The following is a 25,076-nucleotide window of genomic DNA, read 5'->3' on the forward strand; positions in this document are numbered from 1 at the left end:
CCATAGGATATGCTTCAAGTTTCATGACATTGCAACTATTACGCCCAAATCTGAGACAGCTTGGAAGATGCTCTTGGAAAATTAATGTGGAGGTCGGGAAGAATTCCTATCAGGTGCCAGTTAAGAGATCCTTCACGTGAAATCACAGAAAATGAGAAGGTTGCTGTACTCAAAAGTGCACCACTGTTTTTGGCCTGTAGGGGCAGCATAGCAAAGTAAGAAATACGAGATAAAATAATCCACCGGGAGGTCTATTATGCTCCCATTCAAAGACAGTACCTACTTCACTGAAAACAGACCATTTTTTAAACACAAGATCACTTTGCAGAAACTCACCGCGACTCTTTTCTCTTTTTGCCTTTGTAACGAGACGCAGGAGCTCTTTTGCTCAATTTACTGTTGTATTTAAACCCCGAGGAGGTTGATAATTTTTATGCATGCTTTTTATTTACTAAGAAAGGGAGGGCACTGGTTCTTAGCATGTGGCTGTAGAAATTCAGCATGTAATTCAGCTGACTGTCAGGTGAACACGGGCAATTTCCATTTAAATTAGTCCCTAGTAGGTGGTGCATTATTCTTCTGCCACGCTGGGTAATTGTCCACTTGGGGATTTCTTGGAAATTGCAGGGAATATGCTTTCGAGATGCTGTATGCGCACGTTTGCGCATGCAGGATGGGTGGGTGGAGAGACAGCGAAGATGAATTGCTGAAAGCCTTGCACTTTGTGGGAACAATAAGCTCAGAGTCAGAGAAGGAAATATGTGGCCCGTCTATTAGCACTGTGTTATACTTTTATAATAGGATTATAGCTATAAATAATGGCAACATGTTCATTCCCAATGCAACCTTGCTCCTATAATCACATCTGAAACAAAGCAGAATGGAGCTTTTCTCCCCGCAGAGACGTGGAAAGTCACTGCAGGAGTCTCTAAGTATCTCCCTGCTCCCACCCCAAATAGCAAGGATTAAGTGGCAAAAATTTTCTGCCATTGCTAGGAATCGAACTGAGATGCAACTCCTCTAGGTCCCCCACCTCTCCAGAGCTTGGTTACAGAGCCTCCAAGTGTCCCTATTTTCCAGGGACAGTCCCGGATTTACAGAAGTCGTCTCGGTTTCTAATTTGATTCTGGAATGTCCCGCTTTTCCTTAGCATGTCCCTATTTTCATTGGAAGAAGATCAAACCTCTCCATTCTGAAGGAAATCAGCCCTGAGTGCTCACTGGAAGGACAGATCCTGAAGCTGAGGCTCCAATACTTTGGCCACCTCATGAGAAGAGAAGACTCCCTGGAAAAGACCCTGATGCTGGGAAAGATTGAGGGCACAAGGAGAAGGGGACGACAGAGGACGAGATGGCTGGACAGTGTTCTCAAAGCTACCAATATGAGTTTGACCAAACTGCGGGAGGCAGTGGAAGACAGGAGTGCCTGGCGTGCTCTGGTCCATGGGATCACGAAGAGTCGGACATGACTAAACGACTAAACAACAACAACAACAAATATCGGCTTCAAATCTAGAAGTTTCAATATCATCAATTATACGAGATATTCAAAATAGACAAACAAAAAGGTTTTGCCATAGAGACTTCTGTGTTGCTTTTTCATAGAGCATCACAGAGCCTGGAGGGCAGCTGAGGGGGAGGCTGCGGGCGGAGGCCAGCACCACGCTGCTTTTTCGGGCAGCGCGGTGCCTGCAGATGTCCAAGCCATTGCATCACTCCCAGGAGAGACACCGTGGCTCAGGCACGCTGCAGGTCCAGCCCTGCTCACAGGGTCAGCGTGCGCCAGTTGTGTCCTTCTGAGTCGCCCTCTGGTGGCGGCGGTGGGGGGACACAGCAACTCAGTGCCCTGTGGGTACAGCTCTGGGCCACGCTGCTTTGGGGAACGGTGCGTCATGCTGTGGGGTGCCTAGACTTGGGCGACACCTTGGGGTCCGGTGTGCTGCCCCCAAGGCAAGTGCCATCCAGTGAGCCCCCCATCCCACCCCCCTAGCTATGCGACTGGTTATGTGACCACCAAGCCAAGGAGATATGTAACTATACAACCTTTAGAAGACATCTGCATGCAGCTCTGAATAAGGAACTTTTTTAATGCTTAATGTTGTATTACCTTTTCATGTATGTTGGAAGCCTCCCAGAGTGACTTGGCAAAATCAAAACAAATCCCAGAAGAAGGTGATGTTGCAACTCTGTTCCTGTGGCTGTAATTTGTTTTACCTATTTTTTTCATTCTGAATCTTAAAATGGTTGTAAGCTGCCCTGGGACCTGCTGGTGAAGGGGGGGGGGTAGTTGTTCTTCGTCATCAACTTCATTGGACTGGTCACGTTGTTCTGATGCCTGATGATCCTCTTCCAAAGCAACTACTCTATTCCGAACTTAAAAATGGAAAGCGTAATGCTGGTGGTCAACAAAAGAGGTTTAAAAACTCTCTCAAGGCAAATCTTAAAAAATGTAGTACAGTGGTACCTCAGTTTTCATACATAATCCCTTCCGGAAGACTGTTCGACTTCCGAAACAATCAAAAACTGAAGCATGCATTTCCAGAAGCATTTACTTATGGAAAACTCAAAACGGAAGCTGAGTAGCATGTTCGACTTCTGAAAAGCATTTGGAAGCTGAAGCAGTTACCTCCGGGTTTTTGGCATTTGAAAACTGAAACATTCAACTTCCGAGACATTTGAGAACCGAGGTACCGCTATATAAACACCGACAATTGGGAAACACTGGCTGGTGTGTGCTCCAATTGGAGAAGAGCCTCTACCCAAGGCAGCATGGACTTTGAAGACGCTCGAACTCAGGACGAAAGGTGCTAAAGAGGGTTTGGCAAACCCTCACTGTGATCAGCTCCTGCCCGGAAACCTATGTCCCCACTGTGGAAGGACATGTGAATCCATAATTGGCCTCCACATCCACCTACGGACATACCCCTAAGACCGTGTTCATGGAAGACAATCTTATTCAGCTATGAGTGATCGCCAAAGAAGAAGAAGAGGAAGGGGGGAGGGCATAATAAATGTAATACTGATAGTGGCAGAGAGTGGGGTAGTAAATATGATGATGATGATGGAAAGGATGAAATAGATTTCTCACTGGATATCCTTATAAGCATCCTTGACTGATTCCTTTTCCTTTTAAACCTCCATGCAGAGGGACTCTGCACAGTCTCCCTTGGTAAGCTATTTCACTGCTGAATTTGTCACCCTCCGGATTAGTAACATCAGTCTGCTGGGAGGAAATGCAGACCCCTTTTGTGCCTAGCGATTACAAACAGATGCTGAGCTGATTGCTTTTGACTACGCACGGTGGGCGAAGGAAGGAAGTGGGGAACTTTCATCTTCAGATGCGATACATAAAATGCCACACATCTGGAGATATAACCAAAGCCAGAACGGAAGAGTGAATTATTGTTTTTTTTAAGTGGGGGGGGAGAGAATAAAGAGCATTATTTAGATGACGTGCTTGTGTCCCACCATTTCTGCAAGGAAGTAGCCCACACCAGAGCTCACCACAGGCCGCCATGTTTTGAACTCACAGTACCCTTGCAAGATGGACAGATATTTGGCCCCTCTCCCCCATGAACAGGAAACCCTCCCGCAACAGGTCTTCCTCCCCTCAAGCAAACACCATTAGGGCTAGCGCGGGTGCAGCACTTTAAATAACGATCGATTTTTCCTGCCATGTGAAATGTCTGTTAATGTAGGTTCGCCATCACTGTTGCTGTGCCCCTGGGTCCCCTTTGTCCACTATGCATCTTTCAGATGACTTATTTCAACCGACAGCGGAAGCTAAAAAGCAAGGAGAAATCCGAGAGAGAGAGAGGAGAGAAATCCCTAAACTCCTCTCCTCCCTTCCAAGCTGCTTCTGCTTTACTTAAAGTCCCCAGAGCGCTGCCCAAAATGGAATGTGGCTCTTGGCTCATGTCAGGTGTGCATGCAGGAGCCAGGCCCTGTGACCAGTAGGGCTTCGCAGGACTGGGGCCTTCCTAAGTTTGTTCTGGAGAGACAAGGCGTGGCCGCACAGGTGAGGCCACTTGGTAACTCACTGCACCTGGTGGCAAGAGCCGGGAAGGGATATAAGGTCAGCATTTCCCTTCGGCTCTTGGCCACAGCAACATGTCTCCTGCCTTGCTGCATTTGGCTTCTTGCTTCCTGATCCTCGGACCTCAGCTTCTTGACTCCTTGTTTCTCAACCCTTGGACCCTTGACTTCATGACTCCCTGATTCCTGACCCTCGGACCCCTGGCTTCTGGACTCTCGCTCCTGCTCCCACCCCACCATCTTGCTCCCGGTCCCGACGTCCTCAGCCGGGACTTCGATCACCCATAGACCGGACCGTGACAACCCATCTCTGGGATAAAGGAATCAAGAACCCATGAGACAAGCCATTTATATGTTCTCTTAATCTTAGTAAAGGTAAAGGGGGCCCTGATCATTAGGTCCAGTCGTGACCAACTCTGGGGTTGCGGCACTCATCTCGCTTTATTGGCCGAGGGAGCCGGCGTACAGCTTCCGGGTCAAGTGGCCAGCATGACTAAGCTGCTTCTGGTGAACCAGAGTAGTGCACAGAAACGCCGTTTACCTTCCCGCTAGAGTGGTACCTATTTATCTACTTGTACATTGACGTGGTTTCGAACTGCTAGGTTGGCAGGAGCAGGGACCAAGCAATGGGAGCTCACCCCGTTGCGGGGATTCGAATCGCCGACCTTCTGATTGGCAAGTCCTAGGCTCTGTGGTTTAACCCACAGCGCCACCTGCGTCCCTTCTCTTAATCTCAGAAAAGAGCTAAAACTTGCAAACTCCTTGACAACTACTAGCATAGGGGTCATCTATGGGGGGGGTGGCACCCACAAATTTTCAGTGAATGGGCCGAGGGCTCCCCAGGTTCTGCTCCACAGCATGGGCACATTGACACACCCTCATGTGATGCAGATCAGCATGCGTTGGGCACCCACTGTCCCAGGGGCAAGGGGGCACGCCTGCCTACTAATGACCATCAGACTTCTCCTGAAACCTTCTCATTCTTAATATTACAGCAGAAGGGTTTGAGCAAGGAAGCTGGGGAATGATGGGGAAACACAAAATACAAGAAATGTGGGGGATAAGACTGAAATATCACCTCTCCTTTTCCTATGCATGTCTAAGGGCAGAGATTTGTGCTGGCTTTTTAGATGGAAGAGCCATAGCTTGCAAAAGGCCCCAGGTAAAGGTAAAGGACTCCTGGATGGTTAAGGCCAGTCAAAGGTGACTATGGGGTTGCAGCATTCATCTCACTTTCAAGCCGAGGGAGCTGACGTTTGTCCACAGACAGCTTTCCGGGTCATGTGGTCAGCATGACTAAACTGCTTCTGGCACAATGGGACACCGGGATGGAAGCCAGAGCGCATGGAAACGCTGTTTACCTTCCCGTCACAGTGTTACCTATTTATCTCCTTGCACCAGCATGCTTTTGACTTGTTAGGTTGGCAGGAGCTGGAACAAAGCAACAGGAGCTCACTTTGTCGTGGGGATTCAAACCACTGACCTTCCGATCGGCAAGCCCAAGAGGCTCAGTGGTTTAGACCACAGCATTCTGGCATGTCAAGGTGGAGATGGGATTGTTCCCTGCCTGAAATCCCGGAGAGCTGCTGCCTTACAGAGTAGGCAGTTCTGATCTAGAAAGATGGACCCGATGGCTTGTCTCAATATAAGGCGGTTTCCTCTCCACTACTTATGATTCCAGTTGAGACTTATGATGCTAACCTGTTTGGGTTATAATAAAAATCAGCCCTTCACTTCCCCCTCTCCTTGAAGCTGCTAATTTGCATAGAAACCGAGCCACAACCATTACCCCAGCCTTTTTTTCTTTTTGACCTGGTCTGGGTGTCAGCAGATGATGGCCAACTGACCCTTTCAGCAGGATTTGAGAGAGGGGAGGAGAAGGGAAAGACTGGAGCCTCAGTAGGGAACTCACTAATTGCTCTAGCAAATATTTTCTAAGCCACAGATCAGCTGGTGTGCTGGGCTGCATCCCAGAAGCCAACCCAATTTATTTGTCATGTTTCAACACTCTCTCCCTCCTTGTTCATGCTGTGTATTGAATCACTTGGCAGGTATGCAGAAACTGCTCCAGACTGGGCTGACACCTTTTGAAATACAATTAGCTCCTTACCTTGCTAAGGAGGCAGACTGACAGCTAAGAAGGGGGTGGGGGAGAGCAAGAGAGATAGAGGGCCTGCAAGGGCACAAACAAGGGCGGGGGGGGGGGGATAAATGTGAATGAAGGAACAAGCAGCCAACAGCAGCCAGCGCCAGCGCCGCATGAGAATCTTAACCAATGAAGCTACTGTATCTCCCCTCCGTACAATGTAGTGCAACTTTTTTTTTTCATTTACTGAGATAGAAGAAGAGCCTGGTCCATTAGGTAAAATGAATCACTGCCCCACCAAATTCTCTCTGTTCTTTGACAACCCCCATCTGCCTACCTTCTTACGACTGGTCCCAGGGAGTGGCAGTGCCACAGATCATGACCAGCTGGTAGGGGGCAACAGTTGGCAGGGCAAAATGGTGTGTGGAGGTATTGCTCACCTGGTGTCCCCAGTGAAGGTCATTGTTGGTGGAGAACGGAGGAGGTTGACAGCAGTTGGAGCTGATCTCCCCACTGCCTCAACCCTGCACATTTCCCTCTCGCTTACCACTGCATCATTGTCTTACTGTCTTAGCTGCAGTTTCCTCCATCTATTTCCTTGTTATCTGGAGGTTTCAGGTGGCTGTGTAGTAATCTGGTCCAACCTCCTGCAATGCAGGAAACTTTTTGCCCAATGTGGGGCTTGAACCCACAACCTTGAGATTCAAAGCATCATGCTCTACCAACTGAGCTGCTGTTGGGAAGACAGGTGAGCACTGCTGGCAAGTGAAAATTTCCTCCTAGCCCCACTCCTGCCTTGCCATTGTATTGCCTTTCCTTTGGCTTTATAATCACGCAACTCACCATGCTGAAAGAAGATGATTTTGATATGTATTTGAACTCCTAAGCTGCCTTTCTATGATTTGCACCCATGGCAGAGTGCGGAATTTAACATGCACACATAAATTACCACGCCCCACTGAAATCAATAAGAAAGAAACTTGTTGGGGGTTAATGTTTGGACAAGACAGAGGAATAAAGGGAGAGACAAGTTGTTAACATTATTTCAGTTTACAGAACACTAACTATCCACAGATCTGTTTAAAATAAGGAAAATACATAATCCATGTACATAAATATACAATAAACATGGTTTATAGTTATAAAGTTCCAAATAGATAAATATGCAATATCCACAACACCAGATCTATATACCGTAACTAAGATCAGAGAAAATTACTAGGCAAACTCCCAAACAATGCAAAACACACTGGGTAGAATTCAATGTTGTCCTCTTCCAATTATTTTTATCTGCACATGCATTGCAGCTTGACAGATGGAACGACCTCCTCCTCACATGAGCTTTTTTTTGGGGGGGGGGTCCCCCAAGCCAACTTGGGGAGTGGGGCTGCATGGGTGGAATCCCCTTTACACAAGCAGAAGTCCTTGTCCAGGGCTTCTGCTGATGAGGTTGGTTAGGCGAATCCTGCCCCCTAGCTTGCATTCAGCTAAGTCCTACTTGGACTCACTGAACATTAATGAACCCAAGTTCATCATGTTTATTAACTTCAGCAGGTCTACTGTGAGCAGGACTAGCATCACCTCCCACTCACTAACCCAATCTCACGCTTTCCACCCATTCACACAACCACTATCACCATCTCATGCAATGTTTGTACCAGCCAATCACGCACGCTCTGGCCACTGGCATTCAGCAACGCCACATCCCAGGTACGCTTGCTGCAGCCTCGTATCCTTCTAACAAAGGATCGTCGCAATGCATGCACAAATATCAGGTTCTCCAGGTCTTTTTTTGCAGCACGAATGGGCTCCGGGCTCACACCCACTGACTTATCAAATGCTCCCTATCCAATATACAGAGAACAATCAGTGTCATGTTGAACATCAAATATACAATGCCTGCTAATTATTTGCTTCGACTCTTTGACACAACGTCTTCATGGGTTCCATGTTCTGCCATGGCACTTCCCATTGCATTGGCAAGAATCTGGGGAGAGGAAGAGTTTTGGACGTGGAAAACACAGACACACCAATGAGATCAGCTGGAGGAAAACAGGAGCTGTGGATATATATGCAATTGCCTGCTGACTGGGAACCTAAGTTGCACATTGTTTTAGCAACCACCCTGCTATTCGACATTAAATTAGCACCAACACTCTGCTAGGTCACATTGCAAGGCGCTCTCATTGTTGTTGACAAAGCCGAATCCCCTGGGAAGCTGAAAATAACATCTCTTCCTCCCTTGTGTTCTTCTGGGGTGGAGATTTGGCACCCCAAGACTGAACAGCAGCAGCTGCTCATTAAAGGGAATATGGGAAGCTGGAGGGAGCCAAGAGAACAGACAGGTGTCTTACTTTGCCTAACACTGACACTCTGTGGCCATTTCTCAGCATCACAGCCATGAGCTTAGGCTTTCAAAAACAAACTCGGAGGGAGCATTCACAGGACCACTGAATGAACACAGCTAAGTTTCGGTCAGAGCAGAATCACTGAAATTAATCAAGCCCACTTTGTAATGTTCATTAATTTTAGTTGGGCTACTCTGAGTCAGACTTAGTCAAATGTCACCCAAGAGAACCATGCCGTGTGGCACGAAGCAGGGTTAGGATTGCTCTGCTGGTTCTCCCAGGTGGAAAAACTGAAACAAAGCTACGTACAAGTACAGTGGTACCTCGATTATTGAACTCAATCCATTCTGGAAGTTCATTCGACTTCCAAAACGTTTGAAAACCAAGGCACGGTTTCTGATGGGCTGGCTGGCCCTGGAAACAATGCCGACAGCCAAAACACTTCTGGGTTTGCAGTGTTCGGGAGCAGATTTGTTCGCCAACTAAGCCATTCGGGAACCAAGGTCCCACTGTAACTGGTTTGCTCATCCATTCCTCTCCCCTCTCCTCTTTCTTCTCCCTCGCTCGTCTCTTCAGCGCTGTCTTATTTTGTTGTCTTACTCTGTGCAGCATAATGCGAGTTGATGTTGCTGTGTTAATTAATTGTGTGGGGGGGAACACTGGTGTTTGAGTGAATCCATATTACCTCGCGTATGTTTTCTTTAACTGCAGTCCCTGAATAAAAAATATAAGTATTGTTTAATAATGCTATGACCACAGGGAAGAAAGGAAACAAACAGAAGGAGATAATCTGCCAACAGCCTGCTTGCTTGAGGCTTCAGCCTGTGGAGGGCACCGTGCAGCTGTTGTCTCCCTTGGCAAACTGGGAAGAATAAATAACCTTCATGTAGTTCCTCTTCAGGTTGCCACTTCCATCCTTACCTGTGTTGTTACCTTTAATGGACTTTAATAACTAACTGCATGACAACCAGAAATGCAACAGCTAATGGTGCCTCTCTGTGCAGGAATCATTTAGTTCTTGCATTTCTGCCTTGCAAAGTGGACTTTAAAAAAAAAGAAGTGTGAACCATAGCCATTCTGTTGCAGATATTAAATATTGCGCTGTTTGAACTGAATTGAAGCATAAGAACTGACTCCTTTGGAAATGAAGCATTGCCTAGATCAGAGGTTTTCAACCTTTTTGAGTCCACAGCTCCCTTGACCAACTGCATTCCTTCTGCAGCACCCCTGTGGGGCTCAGGAGCCCAGTTAGGTCACCCCTTGCCTGCAGAGCTGGAAGCCTCTTACCCTTTTTTGAACACCCTCCCCCTTTGTGGAGTGTTCCCTCAACCTCCTCTCCTCTCCAGAGCCAGTGTGGTGTAGTGGTTAAGAGTGGTAGACTCATAATCTGGGGAACTGGGTTCGCTTCCCCGCTCCTCCACATGCAGCTGCTGGGTGACCTTGGGCCAGTCACACTTCTTTGAAGTCTCTCAGCCCCACTCACCTCACAGAGTGTTTGTTGTGGGGGAGGAAGGGAAAGGAGAATGTTATCCTCTTTGAGACTCCTTAGGGTAGTGATAAAGCGGGATATCAAATCCAAACTCCTCCTCCTCCTCTTCTTCTTCTTCTTCTTCTTCTTCTTCTTCTTCTTCTTCTTCTGGAGTCTGCCAGGCAGCAGCCGTCACCACCTCTGGTCCACCCAAAGAGAGGCGACTCCTCAAACTGCCCCACAGGGGCCTGGGAAGAGGATGCCTCCAGTTTAGCGGCCCAATGGAGACTGGCCAAAGGTGAATGTGTGGCAAGTACCTTACCTTGGGAGGCAGCACTGGGTGCTGCTGGGCCTGCACGGCAGACTGTCTCCCCTTCAGCACCAGGCACTCAGCTCCCAGGCAGGCTTTGCACACAGCCAGCACAAGAAAGTACAATGAAGAAGCAATTGTATTTCATCCAGCAGAGCTTTACTGCTACTGAGGGCAAATGAGCATAATGGTCACAAATCTAACACATTCAGGATTGGCACTGTCCATGAGAAATCCAGGTGCAGCAGACTTAACTCAAACTTACAATGATTTATAATAAGGCTAAACCTCAACACTAAGCATACTATGTACAGAACAAAACACCAGAAGGAAGGGAGATAGAAAGAGAAAGTGAAACCCAGGCTCCTCCTGGCCTTACTTTTATAGTCAGCATGAAACCTGACAGAAGAGACAACAAAACCAGTTTAAGCTCAGCTTCTCTGAAGGAATAACCCAAGCATCATGAACCTTCTGCTTGTTTCTTTCACGCAGAGAAGCTTCCAGAACCCACTTGAATTAAGAAGAATAGGAAAGTATCCACATCAGGTGAATACTTTCTGCACTAAGAAATGCAAACTGACACAGACTTCTGCTTGGTGTGTGGGTGTAGAATCTTAATTAATTGAGTACTTTCAATGCTTTTTACTAGTTTTATGGACTGGGGGGGCAGCTGCCTCCCTGCCCCACTCCCCTTGGCTACCCTGCACCGCAACTAACTTATTATAAGGTCATGCTAATAACTGCTGCCGCCACCTTTACTTTTACTATTGGGGGGCAGGGCAGGATCATCTCTGCTCTGGACCCAGCGCACAAGGTCTGATGCTGCGTGATGTGTCTCTGTGCGGTAGAGCAAAGGATCACACTCTTTGTCAGCAGCTCTCAGTAAATAGAAAAGAGCAAGTGCATGGCACACAGCCCAGGAATTATTGATTTCGGTTTCATTGAGGATGAGCAAAAGGAAACCTAGAAAATAGACCCCCTGGCAGAGGCAGGATCGTTGGTGACGCTACAATGCTCCTCTGTCTATGTGCACATCGAGACCAATTAAAACCCCCAAAGACGGTGCTAAATATTTTTTTAATGACGTTAGCAGGCATGGCGGTGAATCCCTACATCGCCACCCAGGAAGCAGAATGCATGCAAGGCACTAGGACAGGGTAACAACAATCCAAAGAATACCATATTTTTCTGTGTATAATGTGCCCCCGTGTATAAGCCACACCCTATTTTGGTGGACTCCAAATTAAATAAATGAATAAACATTTTTTTTTTATACCCCGCCCTTCCCAGTTCAGAAAACTGGGCTCAGGGTGGCTAACAAGAAATTTAAAACACGTAATTGATGCAACAAAAACCAGTATAAAATACAATATAATTCAATACAATTAAGAAAATGAGGGGAGGTTGCCAAGAGCTGTTAAGCTTTTTGGAGGGAGGACTGCCCAGAGTTGTTGAGCCCGTCCCCCCTCTGCGCTATCTGTGTATAAGACGACCCCAAATTTTTAGCACAATTTATTAATAAAAAACCCCTCGTCTTATACATGGAAAAACACGGTAATTGTTTTTAACGGGAAATCTAGGAGATTTCTAGCAGGCTCCATATCTCAGACACACTTTGTCTTGCATTTAGTAAGAATTAAAGTCAAACCACCCTAGTCTCAGGGGTAGTTTCCATCAGACAACCCCCTGGATTGCACCTTCACATTTTTTCTCAATTCTGAGCACTGGGACAAATCCTATTACGAGTTGAATCCTGATTTAGGATTGTCAGCGCCTTCACAAACAGGCAGTCAGTGGCAAGTTCAGCAGTTTTCTGTAGGGGCCCCAACACAACATGCTGCCATGCCAATTTTTTTCAAACTATTCTCTTTTTTTTAAAATGATATTTATTCAAAATTTCATCAATACATAAACAAAAACAAGAAAAACAGAAAAATACAGCAAAAAATAAAACAAGAACAAAAACCAAAAAAGAAAAAAGAAAAATACACATCTCAAATTACAACTTTTCATTTGCTTATTTCTTGAACTTCCTCACACCTCCCTTTTTGTATTCTAGTTTAATTCATTATTCCAGCAAATTCTTCCCATGTTTCTCAATTTTAATTTAAATAATTAATCTTCACAATCTATCTTGTTTATTAATTCAACATAACCTTTCCCTCTTTTAATTTAATCTGCAATTTTTTTCAAACTATTCAAAGAACTGTGGCTGAACGGCTCATCACATGCTGAATTCTTTCTGGCAATGGAGGCCAGCTCACCTGGCTGGAGCTTGACGGACAGATGCAGCAGGAGAGAGAGGTAGGTCTGACTGGTATAGTCAAGACCTTCCACACTTCCTCCTCCTGCATAATAATTAATTGTTGTTGTTGTTGTTGTTGTTGTTGTTGTTGTTGTTGTTGTTGTTGTTGTTGTTGTTGTTAGATGATGATGATGATGATGATGATGATGATGATGATGATTATATCATTTATACCCCGCCCACCTGGCTGGATTTCCCCAGCAACTCTGGGAGGCTCCCAAAAGAATATTAAAAACACCATAAGTTTTTGAGTCTGTGCACCCTTCAGTAAACTTCATCTGGTGTTGTCTTGAACCAATATCCATCTGTCAGGTGCTACCAATAACTGAAGCAGAACTTTCCACCTGCAAACATCTGGTTTTGGGAAAAGCTCACTCAACTAGAATCTAGTTTACGATCAGAAATGAAACAGGATGTGCACATCCATCATACTTCCACTGAGTCAATGGTTGCGGTCTCTTTGACATTTCTGGTGCAACCTACTAGACAACAGAGAACCTCCTCTAAACCAAGAGACCTTCAAGTCAGAAAAGCTGCGCAAAACGTTGTAAGTACTTTCATATCCCAAATGTGAAACCACCACAACCTTGTCAAGCAACCTACATCTCAAACCCTGTTTCCATCAACAAATAATTTTCAGTTTTGCAATCTCCACCCTGTGCACCTTGATCTGCATGAAAATAACACTTCTTGTCCCCAGAGATAAGTCTCAGAGCCCAGAAATACACTGAGTACTCAGGGCCATTGAAATGCCCTCAAATTTTCAAATAAATTGCTTGGCTCTCCCAATGTTTTCACCTTGAGTTGATGACTGTCACATCCACTATCCATAAATGCAACTTTGCAGAAAGAGGCCTTGTGCAAAGTGGAAGAAATTGCTGGAATGCGTGACTTCCCACCCTCCACCGACCAATTCCACACAGAGGTTTTAAAAACAGAGACTCCTTTTACCTGGTAGTAGTAATCCACATACTCCGTCTCGTAGCGCTGAGGTCTGAGGCCCTCAGCAGACAATGCATCCTTCAGTAACTCTTCACAGCCTAAAAATAAGAAGGGGAAGATGTTCAGAACTGCATTCCTTCCAACAGTTTAGGATAGAAACATGTGTGCATGCCTCAGCTAGAAGGAAGGTGAAGAGGCATTTGGGATATTGCAAATATTACCGTATTTTTTGCTCTATAAGACTCACCTTTTCCCTCCTAAAAAGTAAGGGGAAATGTGTGTGCGTCTTATGGAGCGAATGCAGGCTGCACAGCTATCCCAGAAGCCAGAACAGCAAGAGGGATTGCTGCTTTCACTGTGCAGCGATCCCTCTTGCTGTTCTGGCTTCTGAGATTCAGAATATTTTTTTTCTTGTTTTCCTCCTCCAAAAATTAGGTGCATCTTGTGGTCTGGTGCGTCTTATAGAGCAAAAAATACGGCAATTATTAGTAGCAGGGGCATTGCACTGTTTGCAAGCACCCGAGGCGGGTTAAGAGAAGGGTGCCCTTCATCTTCCATGCTCCCCATCCCTGACCGCCATGTTGTTCCCAGTGTTGTTTCTGAAAATGAATGTCTCTCTCCAACATAGCCTTTGGGGCTAGTGGAGATGGGTAGTAGCAATAGCACAAGCTATTGTTCCTGCTGCTACAGAGCTGAGGAGTTCCGCTCGGCATTGGGGGGGGGGGAGCTCATCGCATGCAAATGATGTTAAGTTGTGGGTGAGCATATCAGACGACACAGCGATTCTTCAAACAGCTCTTGTTTATTCACAGGCCCAGAACAGAACTGGGCTGAAGGGTTCAGCCAACCTGCTTATATAGAGCTCAACTACAAAGCAACAGTAACAACTTTCTTTAACTATCCAATCACTGAACGTCACTTTCAGTTCCTTATTTGCATATGTGGACCTGAGTGAAAACTATCTACAGTATCTCCCTGCTGGCCCAGGGTGAGAATTTCAGTACATAACAAATGACATCACACATGCAATGTCGCACATGTCAGGAGGAGGCTGTGGGGCCCACCAAGGTCCGCCACCACTGCAGAGGGGCCGGATGAGGCTCAGCCCCTCAAGATTGTGGGGAGGCCCTCAGCTCCGTCCCCACATATGTTGTTGTTGTTGTTTATTGAATTTATATAACACCCTGTACCCAGAGGCAGTTCACAGAAAAGATCAACATAAAAACTACAATATATATAATCAAAATAAAAACAACAACCCAATAACACCCCTCCCCCAAAGACCCACATTTTGAAGGGTATAGAATGTTTATTAGGTCAGCCAAAGACCTGGTTAAAAAGGAACATTTCTGCCTGGTGCCTAAAGATGTATAATTGTGATGGCCTGGGAATCTGATTCAGAGGCTGAACCGGAGGAATCCCAGCCTGCACAGGAGTCCCTGCCTCCAGGGCCGGCTGAGCCGGGGCAGGGCCTTGAATCTGAAGCGCCTGCACCTGTGCCGGATCCTCAGAAGCAGACACCAGATGAATCCGCTCTGGCTCCAGAGGTGATTGAGGACCCATTGCCTACAGGTGCGCCTCTCCCAGCCCTGTCAGGGGAAGGTGAGCCTCGCCCTGGGTCCAGTAACCCTCCAGCCTCTCCTGAGCTGCAGAGGCTCAGGGCAGAGAGGCGGAGGGAACTGGGTTCTCTCAGGAGGAGTGCTCGCCTTAAGGCCAGGAGAGGCGGGTCACCTGTGGGCCGGGACCGCCCCTGGCCTCAGAGAAGATAAAGGCCAGTTAGCCCGGTCCCAGGTTGCGGGAGCAACGTTGTTGGAAACCTGTTTCTGCCAGCACCCAGACCTGTTCTTCCAGAGTTCCCGACCTTGCCCGGCTCCTTGCTTTGGACCCCGCTTCACCCTTGGTGGACAGTCTCCAGACCCTCGACCCAGGACCGGACTCTGACCACGCCTCACAGTAACCTCCCCCCAGGACCAGCACAATAATGAAAGTACCAGGCGACCTTCCCTGGGGAGAGCATTCCACAGGCGGGGAGCTACTGCAGAGAAGACCTTGTGTTGACACCCTCTGGACCTCTCAGGTAGGGGGCACACGAAGGAGGGCCTCAGAAGGTGATCTCAGGTTCATATGGAAAGAGGCGGTCCTTGAGGTAATGCGGTCCTGAGCCATTCAAGGCTTCATAGGTCAAAATCAGCACTTTAAATTGGGCCCGGAAACTAATTTGTAGCCAGTGCGGTTGGACCAGGATCGGTGTGATATGCTCAAACTGTCTTGCTCCGGTGAGCAACCTGGCTGCTGATTTCTGCACTAGCTGAAGTTTCCAAACTGTCTTCAGAGACAGCCCTACATATAACGCATTGCAGTTATCTAACCTTGAGGTTACCAGAGCATAGACAACAGTAGTTAGGGTATCCCTGTGCAGATAGGGGCGTAGCTGGGTCACTGACGCCACCTGAGCCTTGAGCGACAGCAAAGGATACAGGAGTACCCCTAAGCTATGAACCTGCTACTTCAGAGGAAGTGTAACCCCATCAAGACCAGGTGACCTCCCACCCAACTGATCTAGGGAACCACCTACTAACAGGGCCTCAGCCTTATTTGAACTGAGCTTCAGTTTGTTGGCTCTTATCCATTCCATTACCTAGGCAAGACACTGGTCCAAGACACTGGCGCCTATGTTGTTGCTGCTGCTGCAACAACAACTATGGTCTCTATTTTATCTCTATGTATTTTATTGACCTCTCACCCATCTGGTCTAGTGAACCAACCAATAACAGTGCCCCAGCCTTATTTGGACTGAGCTTTAATTTGTTGGCTCCTATCCATTCCATTACCTAGGCAAGACACTGGTCCAAGACACTGGCGCCTATGTTGCTGCTGCTGCTGCTACAACGATGGTCGCTATTTTATCTCTATGTATTTTATATCTCGCCTACTGCTAGGTATTTTAAAATTAGCAAAACAGCACAATCTTAAACACTTGATATTTAAAGAAAGGGGAATGGAAGGGATGGTTAAACAGCCGAACAAAAGACGTCAACCGTGAACAGAAATTGTATCTAGGAAAAGCCTAAGAAAGAGGTAAGAATTAAGAAGTGAAATGAATGCAGACAGAGAAGCAGCAGAATAAATGTCGATAGCAAGGGAACTCCAAAGATAAGGGCCGAGGGAGCTGAACACAGGCGTGTAGAGAGTTTGCTTCTGTCTAACAAGGAGAGGGGGCAGGATGGAACTGTAGAGCTGAAGCAGAGATGAAAGATTAGAGAGCAGCGAGTGAATGAAGTCATTTGAGATGAAAGATAGCTCGAACATTCTAATACAAAAGATGAATGAAAGCTAAGGAAGTTAGCGAGGCAGAGGAGTGATGGGATCACAGCGGCAAGAGGAGACAGTAAGACACGCAGCCGAATTTGCGACAGAAAGGAGAGTGGTGCATGTCAAGTTACCAGTTCTGAGTCAAACATGCAGTCTACAGAGTTTTCTCCCAGACTTCACTTGGTCAGAGGTATACTATACTTACATTAAGGGCTGTGATGTGTCCTACTTGGCAGACGGAAACCCTCTCTGCAGAGGGTCCTGTATGGAATACATGAGCTTTGCTGTGCCTGCCAACTCTACAGTTCTATGATTCTATGAGTCCTTTATTTGAAGGGCTGCTGGGCTCGAGACCATCTTAAAGAAAAAGAACCCTAGGAAGAAAGAACCAGGGTCTTGACCTTGGACAGTAGACAGAGCAGCCACAAAGGTCATGTGGGAATGTTCAGGGATGCAGGAGAGGATATATTGTTGGATTATATCCTTTTCCAACTTGTGTTAACAAGTTCCACAATTTAGCAGAGTAACATTCCCCTTTTTAAACTTGCAGCGGATGCGTTTGCTCAGGCTCGCTAAAGCCTCTATAATAACTGTTCTGGTATTTTCCCCTTATTCCTTCATAAACGACAAGATACGACACAGTCTTCTATAAAAGTATAAAAAGGTTTACTCACACATCATTCTGTTCACAGTAGGATCCCAGAAGGCAGACTTAGCTTAGAAAAGTAACATACACCTAGAAACTATCTCATAAGAGGACAGTCCCTTTGTCCTCTCTTGGCTGGAGCCAAGAGAGCATCTTTGGCTAAGCAGATGTTGCTTCTTCGATGCATGTAGTCAAAAGGGAGAGAGATGGCTGCCCTGCCCTGTGCTTTTGTCGTTACCTGCACAGGTGAGGCCACGCCCACCTCTAGTCACATGCAGAGGAAGTCTGTCCCAGCCCAGAAGGAAACAGGAAGTTTACCTGCTGGCTGGACAAACATTCCTCCCCATGTGTAAACATGTTCACTCTAGGAATGTTGTACTTGACTGCTCTTGTGTTTCACATCCCACAGGTCACATGCTCCAGAGGCATAGCATGGGGGCGGGGGGGGCTGTCACCCAGGGTGCAGTTTTTTTGTGGGTGCATAGCTCATGACACCCTGCCAGCCTGCGGGGCTAGCAGGACATTGTGAGCTGTTGTGTCTTTTCATGCCGCCCTCCAACTGGGTGCTGGCAGCCGATGGTATGCTGCTGCCATATTCCCATGGAACTCTGGGGGTTGTAGTTCTGCGAGGTGAACAGGGCACTCTCTCTCCTGCTTGGACTACTGCAATGTGCTCTACATGCGGCTACCTTTGAAGGTTACCCAGAAACTACAACTAATTCAGAATGTGGAAGCTAGACTGGTGACTGGGAGTGGCCACCGGGATCATATAACACCGGTCCTGAAAGACCTACATTGGCTCCAACCGAGCACAATTCAAAGCCTTGGTGCTGACCTTTAAAGCCCTAAATGGCCTCGGCCTAGTATACCTGAAGGAGCGTCTCCACCCTCATCGTTCATCCCAGACACTGAGGTCCATCTCCAAGGGCCTTCTGGCTGTTCCCTCACTGCGAGAAGTGAAGTTACAGGGAACCAGGCAGAGGGCCTTCTTGGTAGTGGCACCTGCCCTGTGGAACGCCCTCCCATCAGATGCAAAGGAAATAAACAACTATCTGTCTTTTAGAAAACATCTGAGGGCAGCTCTGATTAGGGAAGTTTTTAATGTTTGATGTCCTATTGTGTTTTTAATATTCTGTTGAGAGCTGCCCATAGTGGCTGGGGAAACCCGGCCAGATGGGCAGGGTATAAATAAACTATGATGATGATGATGATGAAACAGACAGAGGTGTGTGTGTGTGTGTGTGTGTGTAATATTACCACCTACTCAACCCCATGATGGTTTCAACATACCCAGATGGTGGTGGTGGTTGTTATTATTATTATTATTATTATTATTATTATTATTATTATTATTATCTCCTCTAGGATTCTGGGCATTTCCCAGGATTCTTTGCAGGGAAGGCATGGCTGTTTAAAGTGCGGAATGGAGCTTTCCCCAGCCTTTCCTGGAGAGGCCAGGGATTGGACCTGGGAGCTTTTGCATGCAAAGCATTACTCCTCCACTGAGCCAGACTTTACAAGAGGCATTGCCTCTGGGAGGTAGTTAACGTTCTCTCTGCTATTGCTAACAAGCATGTTAGAAGCTCAGGGTCGTGGTTTTTTCCTTTCCTTTTTAATCCATGTCTGTGTTTCTATTCCAAGGACCCAAGTACAAAAATGGAACGAAGGTGCTCAATTCCCAAGTCCATCAGAAAGACCAATTACTCTTTTTTTTTAGCACTGAGCTGTGCAAAAGGACACTGAGGAGGCAGGTTGCTTTGAAAACCATTGAGCAACAGCCCCCACTGTTCAAACTGTGAAAATCTCTGTCTCTTCTGAAACCAATGAACCCCAGGAAGGCTGCAATTGCTTTGTGACATCTCCCTTTCTACTTGATTCCAGAGCAAAGATATGTGGTGTTATAGATTTGGGAGGGGAACACCTACCTCCTAAACACTAGAAATTAATAAATGGTAGGATTTTGGGCTATTTGGGAGAAATACAAGCTGCAGAGGAATTCTTGACCTGGCTAAGCTAGGGCCAAACTAGGGCCATTAAGAAACAATACAAGAAAATTGTCCTTCCCCTTGCCAGGAGGTGTAAGCAGAGACTGGGAGCGTTTGGAAGGTTTCCAGGGTAACTGGGTGTGAGGTGGTCGGAAAAGAGTCTGTTAGCAAGGTGTGCTGGGAAGAAGAAGGGGAGAAAGATGACTGAAATCCATCTTTAGCAGGCTGGCTGCTGGTAGCATACAAATCCCTCTTGAAATGATCATGCTGTAAGATCTGGACTCCCTCCATGCAGGCTGCAAGTAAAGGACCCCTGGACGGTTAAGTCCAGTCAAAGGCGACTATGGGGTTGCGGCGCTCATCTTGCTTTCAGGCCAAGGGAGCCAGCGTTTGTCCACAGACAGTTTTCCAGGTTATGTGGCCAGCATGACTAAACTGCTTCTGGTACAATGGGACACCGTGATGGAAGCCAGAGCACATGGAAACACCGTTTACCTTTCCGGCGGAGTGGTACCTATTTATCTACTTGCACTGGTATGCTTTCGAACTGCTAGGTTGGCAGGAGCTGGGACAGAGCAACGGGAGCTCACCCCATTGCAGGGATTCGAACCGCTGACCTTCTGATCAGCAAACCCAAGAGGCTCAGTGGTTTGGACCATAGCGCCACCCGTGTTGCAAGTGTAAAAAGGTGAATAAACCATATTTCTTAAAGCTACAGCAGCCTCTGCCGTGTCTCAGTTCTCCAAAGGAATACAGACCCCCGCTGAGTACCCGGAACCCCATGGGATCTTGCCACCAGTCGGCAGGGGGGGTGGTTAGCACCCAACTTTTGTAACAGTCTTTTTGACTGTGACATCCTGCCCCGCTATTCCCCATTGCAAAGCAGGGGAGTCACAAATAAGAAGCAGCATGGACTTGTCAGGAAAAGTGAGAATCACACCAAATTATGCAGATTATTCACTCCAGGTTTCAAAGCAGAGGTGGGGGGGAGAGAGGAGGAGGGGCTTTAGGGGAGAATTATAGACAAAGCACATGGAACTGTTTAGGCAGGAGAACATCTCTTGACAAATGGAAGGAGCTTTGACAGTATAATAACACTGGTTGCAGGGGGCCCTTCTGTGTGTCTGCCTCTTTCTTGTTGGCATACGGGACAAGAAATGAGGAAGCAGATGCCAAACACATTTTACGATCCATTCTGAGGAGCCAGGCAGTGAAGGACCCACCTCTTCTAATGCTAAGTGATGGTTGTGAGGAAGCCTGCTTGTAAGGGCATTAATTTGCTTCTTTTAAACAGCTGGGTGCAAGAAAAGAATATATAAATAGTTGGGTCGGAGAGAACGGAGACTGACAGCAATGTTTTCCATAGCGGGGTGCCAAAATCTCTAGAAAGAGGCAGCTTTAGAAATCATGGGATGAGACGATTCCATCAAACAGCAAGGTATTTCCCTTTCCTAAGGACAATTCAACCATTGCACCTTCCCTGAGATGGTGAGGTTAGATGTCAGAGCCAATCACCTGGTACTGAATGCATCCCAAAACTGGTTTGACTAAGGTGGCTTGAGAGTGTTGCTCCAGGATTCCACCCTAGCCAGAATTGGTTGCTTCTGCCTCTCATTGACTCTGGCTGCACCTACTGTGAATTTCCTTGGCTTCTGCCCCAAAGGACCAGTACTCAGTTTTAGACACATTCACTGTCAGTTTAGGGACACAGGTGGCGCTGTGGGTTAAACCACAGAGCCTAGGACTTGCCGATCAGATGGTCGGCGGTTCGAATCCTTGCGATGGGGTGAGCTCCCGTTGCTCTGTCCCTGCTCCTGCCAACCTAGCAGTTTGAAAGCACATTACAGTGCAAGTAGATAAATAGGTACTGCTGTGGCGGGAAGGTAAACGGCGTTTCCTTGTGCTGCTCTGGTTCGCCAGAAGCAGCTTAGTCATGCTGGCCACATGAACCGGAAGCTGTACGCTGGCTTCCTCAGCCAGTAAAGTGAGATGAGCACCGCAACCCCAGAGTCGGCGACGACTGGACCTAATGGTCAGGGGTCCCTTTACCTTTACCTTTACTGTCGGTTTGCCTTTCTTAGTGCAGAAAGTATTGATCTTTCCTATTCTGCCTAATTCAAGAGGGTCCTGGAAGCTTCTCTGTGTGAAAGAAACAAGCAGAAGGTTCATGATGTTTGGGTTATTTCTTCAGAGAATCTAAGTACAGCTAATAATAATAATAATAATAATAATTTATTCATACCCCGCCCACCCGGCTGGGTTTCCCCAGCTACTCTGGGCGGCTCCCAACAGATTAAAAACAGAATAAAATATCATGGCTTAAACTGGTTCTCTTATCTCTTCTGTCAAGGTCATGCTGACTATAAAAGTAAGGCCAGAAGGAGCCTGGTTTTCACTTTTCTCTTTCTATCTCTTTTCCCTCTGGTGTGGTGTTCTGTACATAGTATGCTTAGTGTTAAGGTTTAGACTTATTATAAGTTACTGTAAATTTAAATTAAGTCTGCTGCAACTGGATTTCTTATGGACAGTGCCAGTCCTGAAAGTGTTGGATTTGTGACCACTATGCTCATTTGCCTTCAGTAGCAGTAAAGCTCTGCTGGTTGAAATACAATTGCCTCTGGTCTATTTTCTGGGAATCCTGCAACATGTTTAAGTTGTTTCTTTGCTAACTATACACTGGAATCTAATCTGGATCCATACTGAGTAGAATTTCAATGACATTTACACACACCATCAAAGCAGCTCACAAGCTTTCATTGAAGAGTAGTAGTATACAGTGGTACCTCGGGTTAAGTACTTAATTGGTTCTGGAGGTCCGTACTTAACCTGAAACTGTTCTTAACCTGAAGCACCACTTTAGCTAACGGGGCCTCCTGCTGCCGCCGCGCCACCGTAGCACAATTTCTGTTCTCATCCTGAAGCAAAGTTCTTAACCCAAGGTAATATTTCTGGCTTAGTGGAGTGTGTAACCTGAAGCGTATGTAACCTGAAGTGTATGTAACCCGAGGTACCACTGTAACTTGTGCTTGAATTCTGATTGTGGGTTTCTGGGAGAAAAGGGTGCCTCACTAGATTGGTCTGATCCAGTAGACTCTTCTCATGTTCTTCTGTTCTTAACTGCAGATTCACTTAGTCACATAAATAGAAGGTTTTCAAGGCTCTTCATTTTAGACAGTAATTATCACAATGTATTTCTAGGTGTTTTTCTTTTTTTTCTGTACAGGGGGGCTTTCCGTGGACTTGTTGCAGAAGGCAATTTAATTTTCTGTTTGTACCCTTTGGATGTTAATGACAAAGTCTCATTTGTCACCAAGCTAGCTGGTGCCTCTACGTCTCAGGAGAGTCTTTAAAGCCTAAATGAGCTGAACGCACAATGCTAAGCTCACCATGCGAGACAAGGGGGCACATTCGTTAAAGTGAGCTGTTGGGAAATGAAGGGAGGCAAGCAATCACACGGTAAACACGAAGCTTTGCCAACTGGTGTCACGGAGGGCATCTGTGGCTGTGAGTCATCACAGAGGCAGTGTTACCAGCCATTGTTCATACCCTTCTATTCATAACACAACCTTGCAGCAGCAGCAGCAACAAAGAAGCTCCTTCAGCCAAAGGCTTAGAAAGGCAATGGATGCTTAACTACAACAATTCATTGCACTCCTGTTTAGAAGAAAGAAGAGGACATTGGACAGACAAGGACTTCACAAGTGTGCTCATAATGCCATCAGGAAGTGCCAGTTGCAAAATGGCTGCCATGGAGGCATGGTCTAACACAAAATGGCTGCCGGGGTGCAAGGCCATAGCATAACACAGTCATTGCTGCTTTTCCATTCCCACCCCATTCTGTGACCTAACACTTGTCTTTTTGCAGCTTTTGTGTGTGTGTGTGTGTGTGTGTGTGTGCGCGCGCTTGTGTGTGTGCTTGTGTGTGTGTATCTGTCTCATACCCTCCAACATTTCTCCAATGAAAACAGAGACATCCTATTCAATAATAATAATAATAATAATAATAATAATAATAATAATAATAATAATTTTATTTCTACCCTGCCCATCTGACTGGGTTGCCCCAGCCACTCTGGGCAGCTTCCCACATACAGTCATACCTCGGGTTAAATATGCTTCGAGTTGAGCGCATTCGAGTTGCGTTCCTCGGCAACCCGGAAGTAATGGAGCGCGTTACTTCCGGGTTTCGCCGCTTGCGCATGCGCAGACGCTCAAATTGACATCACGCGCATGCGCAGAAGCGGCAAAAAGCGACGCATGCATGCACAGACGTGGCATCGCTAGTTACGTTTACCTCTAGATGTGAACGGGGCTCCGGAACGGATCCCGTTTATATCTAGAGGTACCACTGTATATAAAAACATCACAAAACATTAAACATAAAAAAACTTCCCTATACAGGGCTGCCTTCAGATGTCTTCTAAAAGTTGTATAGTTATTTATCTCATTGCCGCGGGGGTCGCATAACTCCATACCCTCCAACATTTCTCTGATGAAAACAGGGACATCCTAAATAGAAGCGGGACATTCCTGGATCAAAGCAGAAACCGGGATGGCTACTGTAAATCCGGGACTGTCCCTGGAAAAGAGGGACACTGAGAGGGTCTGCTATCTATTGTGTCCTTCTTTCATGAAATTCAGTAGGTCTGCACTAGCTGGGAGCAGTGGTGCTCCCAGGTAGTCTCCTTTCTAGTTACTAGTTCAGCCTTATGGGATGAACATAAGCAGCAACCTGCAGGAGCAGACCAAAGCTCCATTGAGCTCAGCATCCTGCTTCCCAAAGTGGCCATCCAGTTGCCCTCTGCCTCTCAGCTCTACCTCTCTTTTAAATCTGAACCAATGAAGCTGGTGAAGGTCCTGAGTGAGTGTCTGGAGGTGGTTGGAGGATGGATGGTGGCTAAGAGATCAAGGCTCAATCCTGACAAGACAGAAGCACTGTTTTGGGGGGACAGGGAGCAGGTGGGTGTGGAGGACTCCGTGGTCCTGAATGGGGTAACTGTGCCTCTGAAGGACCAGGTGCACAGCCTGGGAGTCATTTTGGACTCTCAGTTGTCCATGGAGGCGCAGGTCAATTCTGTGTCCAGGGCAGCTACCTACCAGCTCCACCTGGTATGCAGGCTGAGACCCTACCTGCCCACGGACTGTCTCACTGCTCTAGTTATCTCCCGCTTGGACTACTGCCATGCGCTCTATGTGGGGCAACCTTTGAAGGTGACTCGGAAACTACAACTAATCCAGAATGTGGCAGCGAGACTGGTGACTGGGAATGCCTGCTGAGACCACATAACACCGGTCCTGAAAGACCTACATTGGCTCTCAGTACGTTTCCAAGCACAATTCAAAGTGCTGGTGCTGACCTTAAAAGCCCTGAACGTCAGCAGCCCAGTATACCTGAAGGAGCTTCTCCACCTCCATCACTCACTGAGGTCCAGCTCCACGGGCCTCCTGGCGGTTCCCTCACTGCGAGGTTACAGAGAACCAGGCAGAGGACCTTCTCAGTAGTAGCGGTCACCCAGTATAACAGGCTAGACTCTGCTGACTCCTAACTGAAGATACCAGTGATTGAGCCTCAGAGGACCGACCAATGAGCTACAGGCTCTTCCAAGACCATTAACTGGGCATGACGCTGCTTATCCATGA

At 46.9% G+C, this 25,076-nt stretch overlaps 1 protein-coding gene and 1 long non-coding RNA gene across 4 annotated transcripts in view; one reads left to right on the plus strand and one right to left on the minus strand.

Annotated features, from left to right (window-relative positions):
* Positions 1 to 25,076, plus strand: part of LOC310755762 — a 1,619,227-nt gene that overhangs the window by 1,361,717 nt on the left and 232,434 nt on the right. The window lies entirely within an intron of this gene.
* Positions 1 to 25,076, minus strand: part of RAB11FIP4 (RAB11 family interacting protein 4) — a 201,895-nt gene that overhangs the window by 113,826 nt on the left and 62,993 nt on the right. For all 3 annotated transcript variants that reach the window (XM_083598724.1, XM_083598726.1, XM_083598725.1), the window contains exon 3: positions 13,503 to 13,591. In XM_083598724.1, the coding sequence (XP_083454850.1) occupies positions 13,503 to 13,591 (89 nt within the window). The remainder of the gene's footprint in view (positions 1 to 13,502; positions 13,592 to 25,076) is intronic.

The sequence above is a fragment of the Podarcis filfolensis genome (genome assembly GCF_964270895.1).
Source record: "Podarcis filfolensis genome assembly, chromosome: 2".
Lineage (NCBI taxonomy): Eukaryota > Metazoa > Chordata > Lepidosauria > Squamata > Lacertidae > Podarcis > Podarcis filfolensis.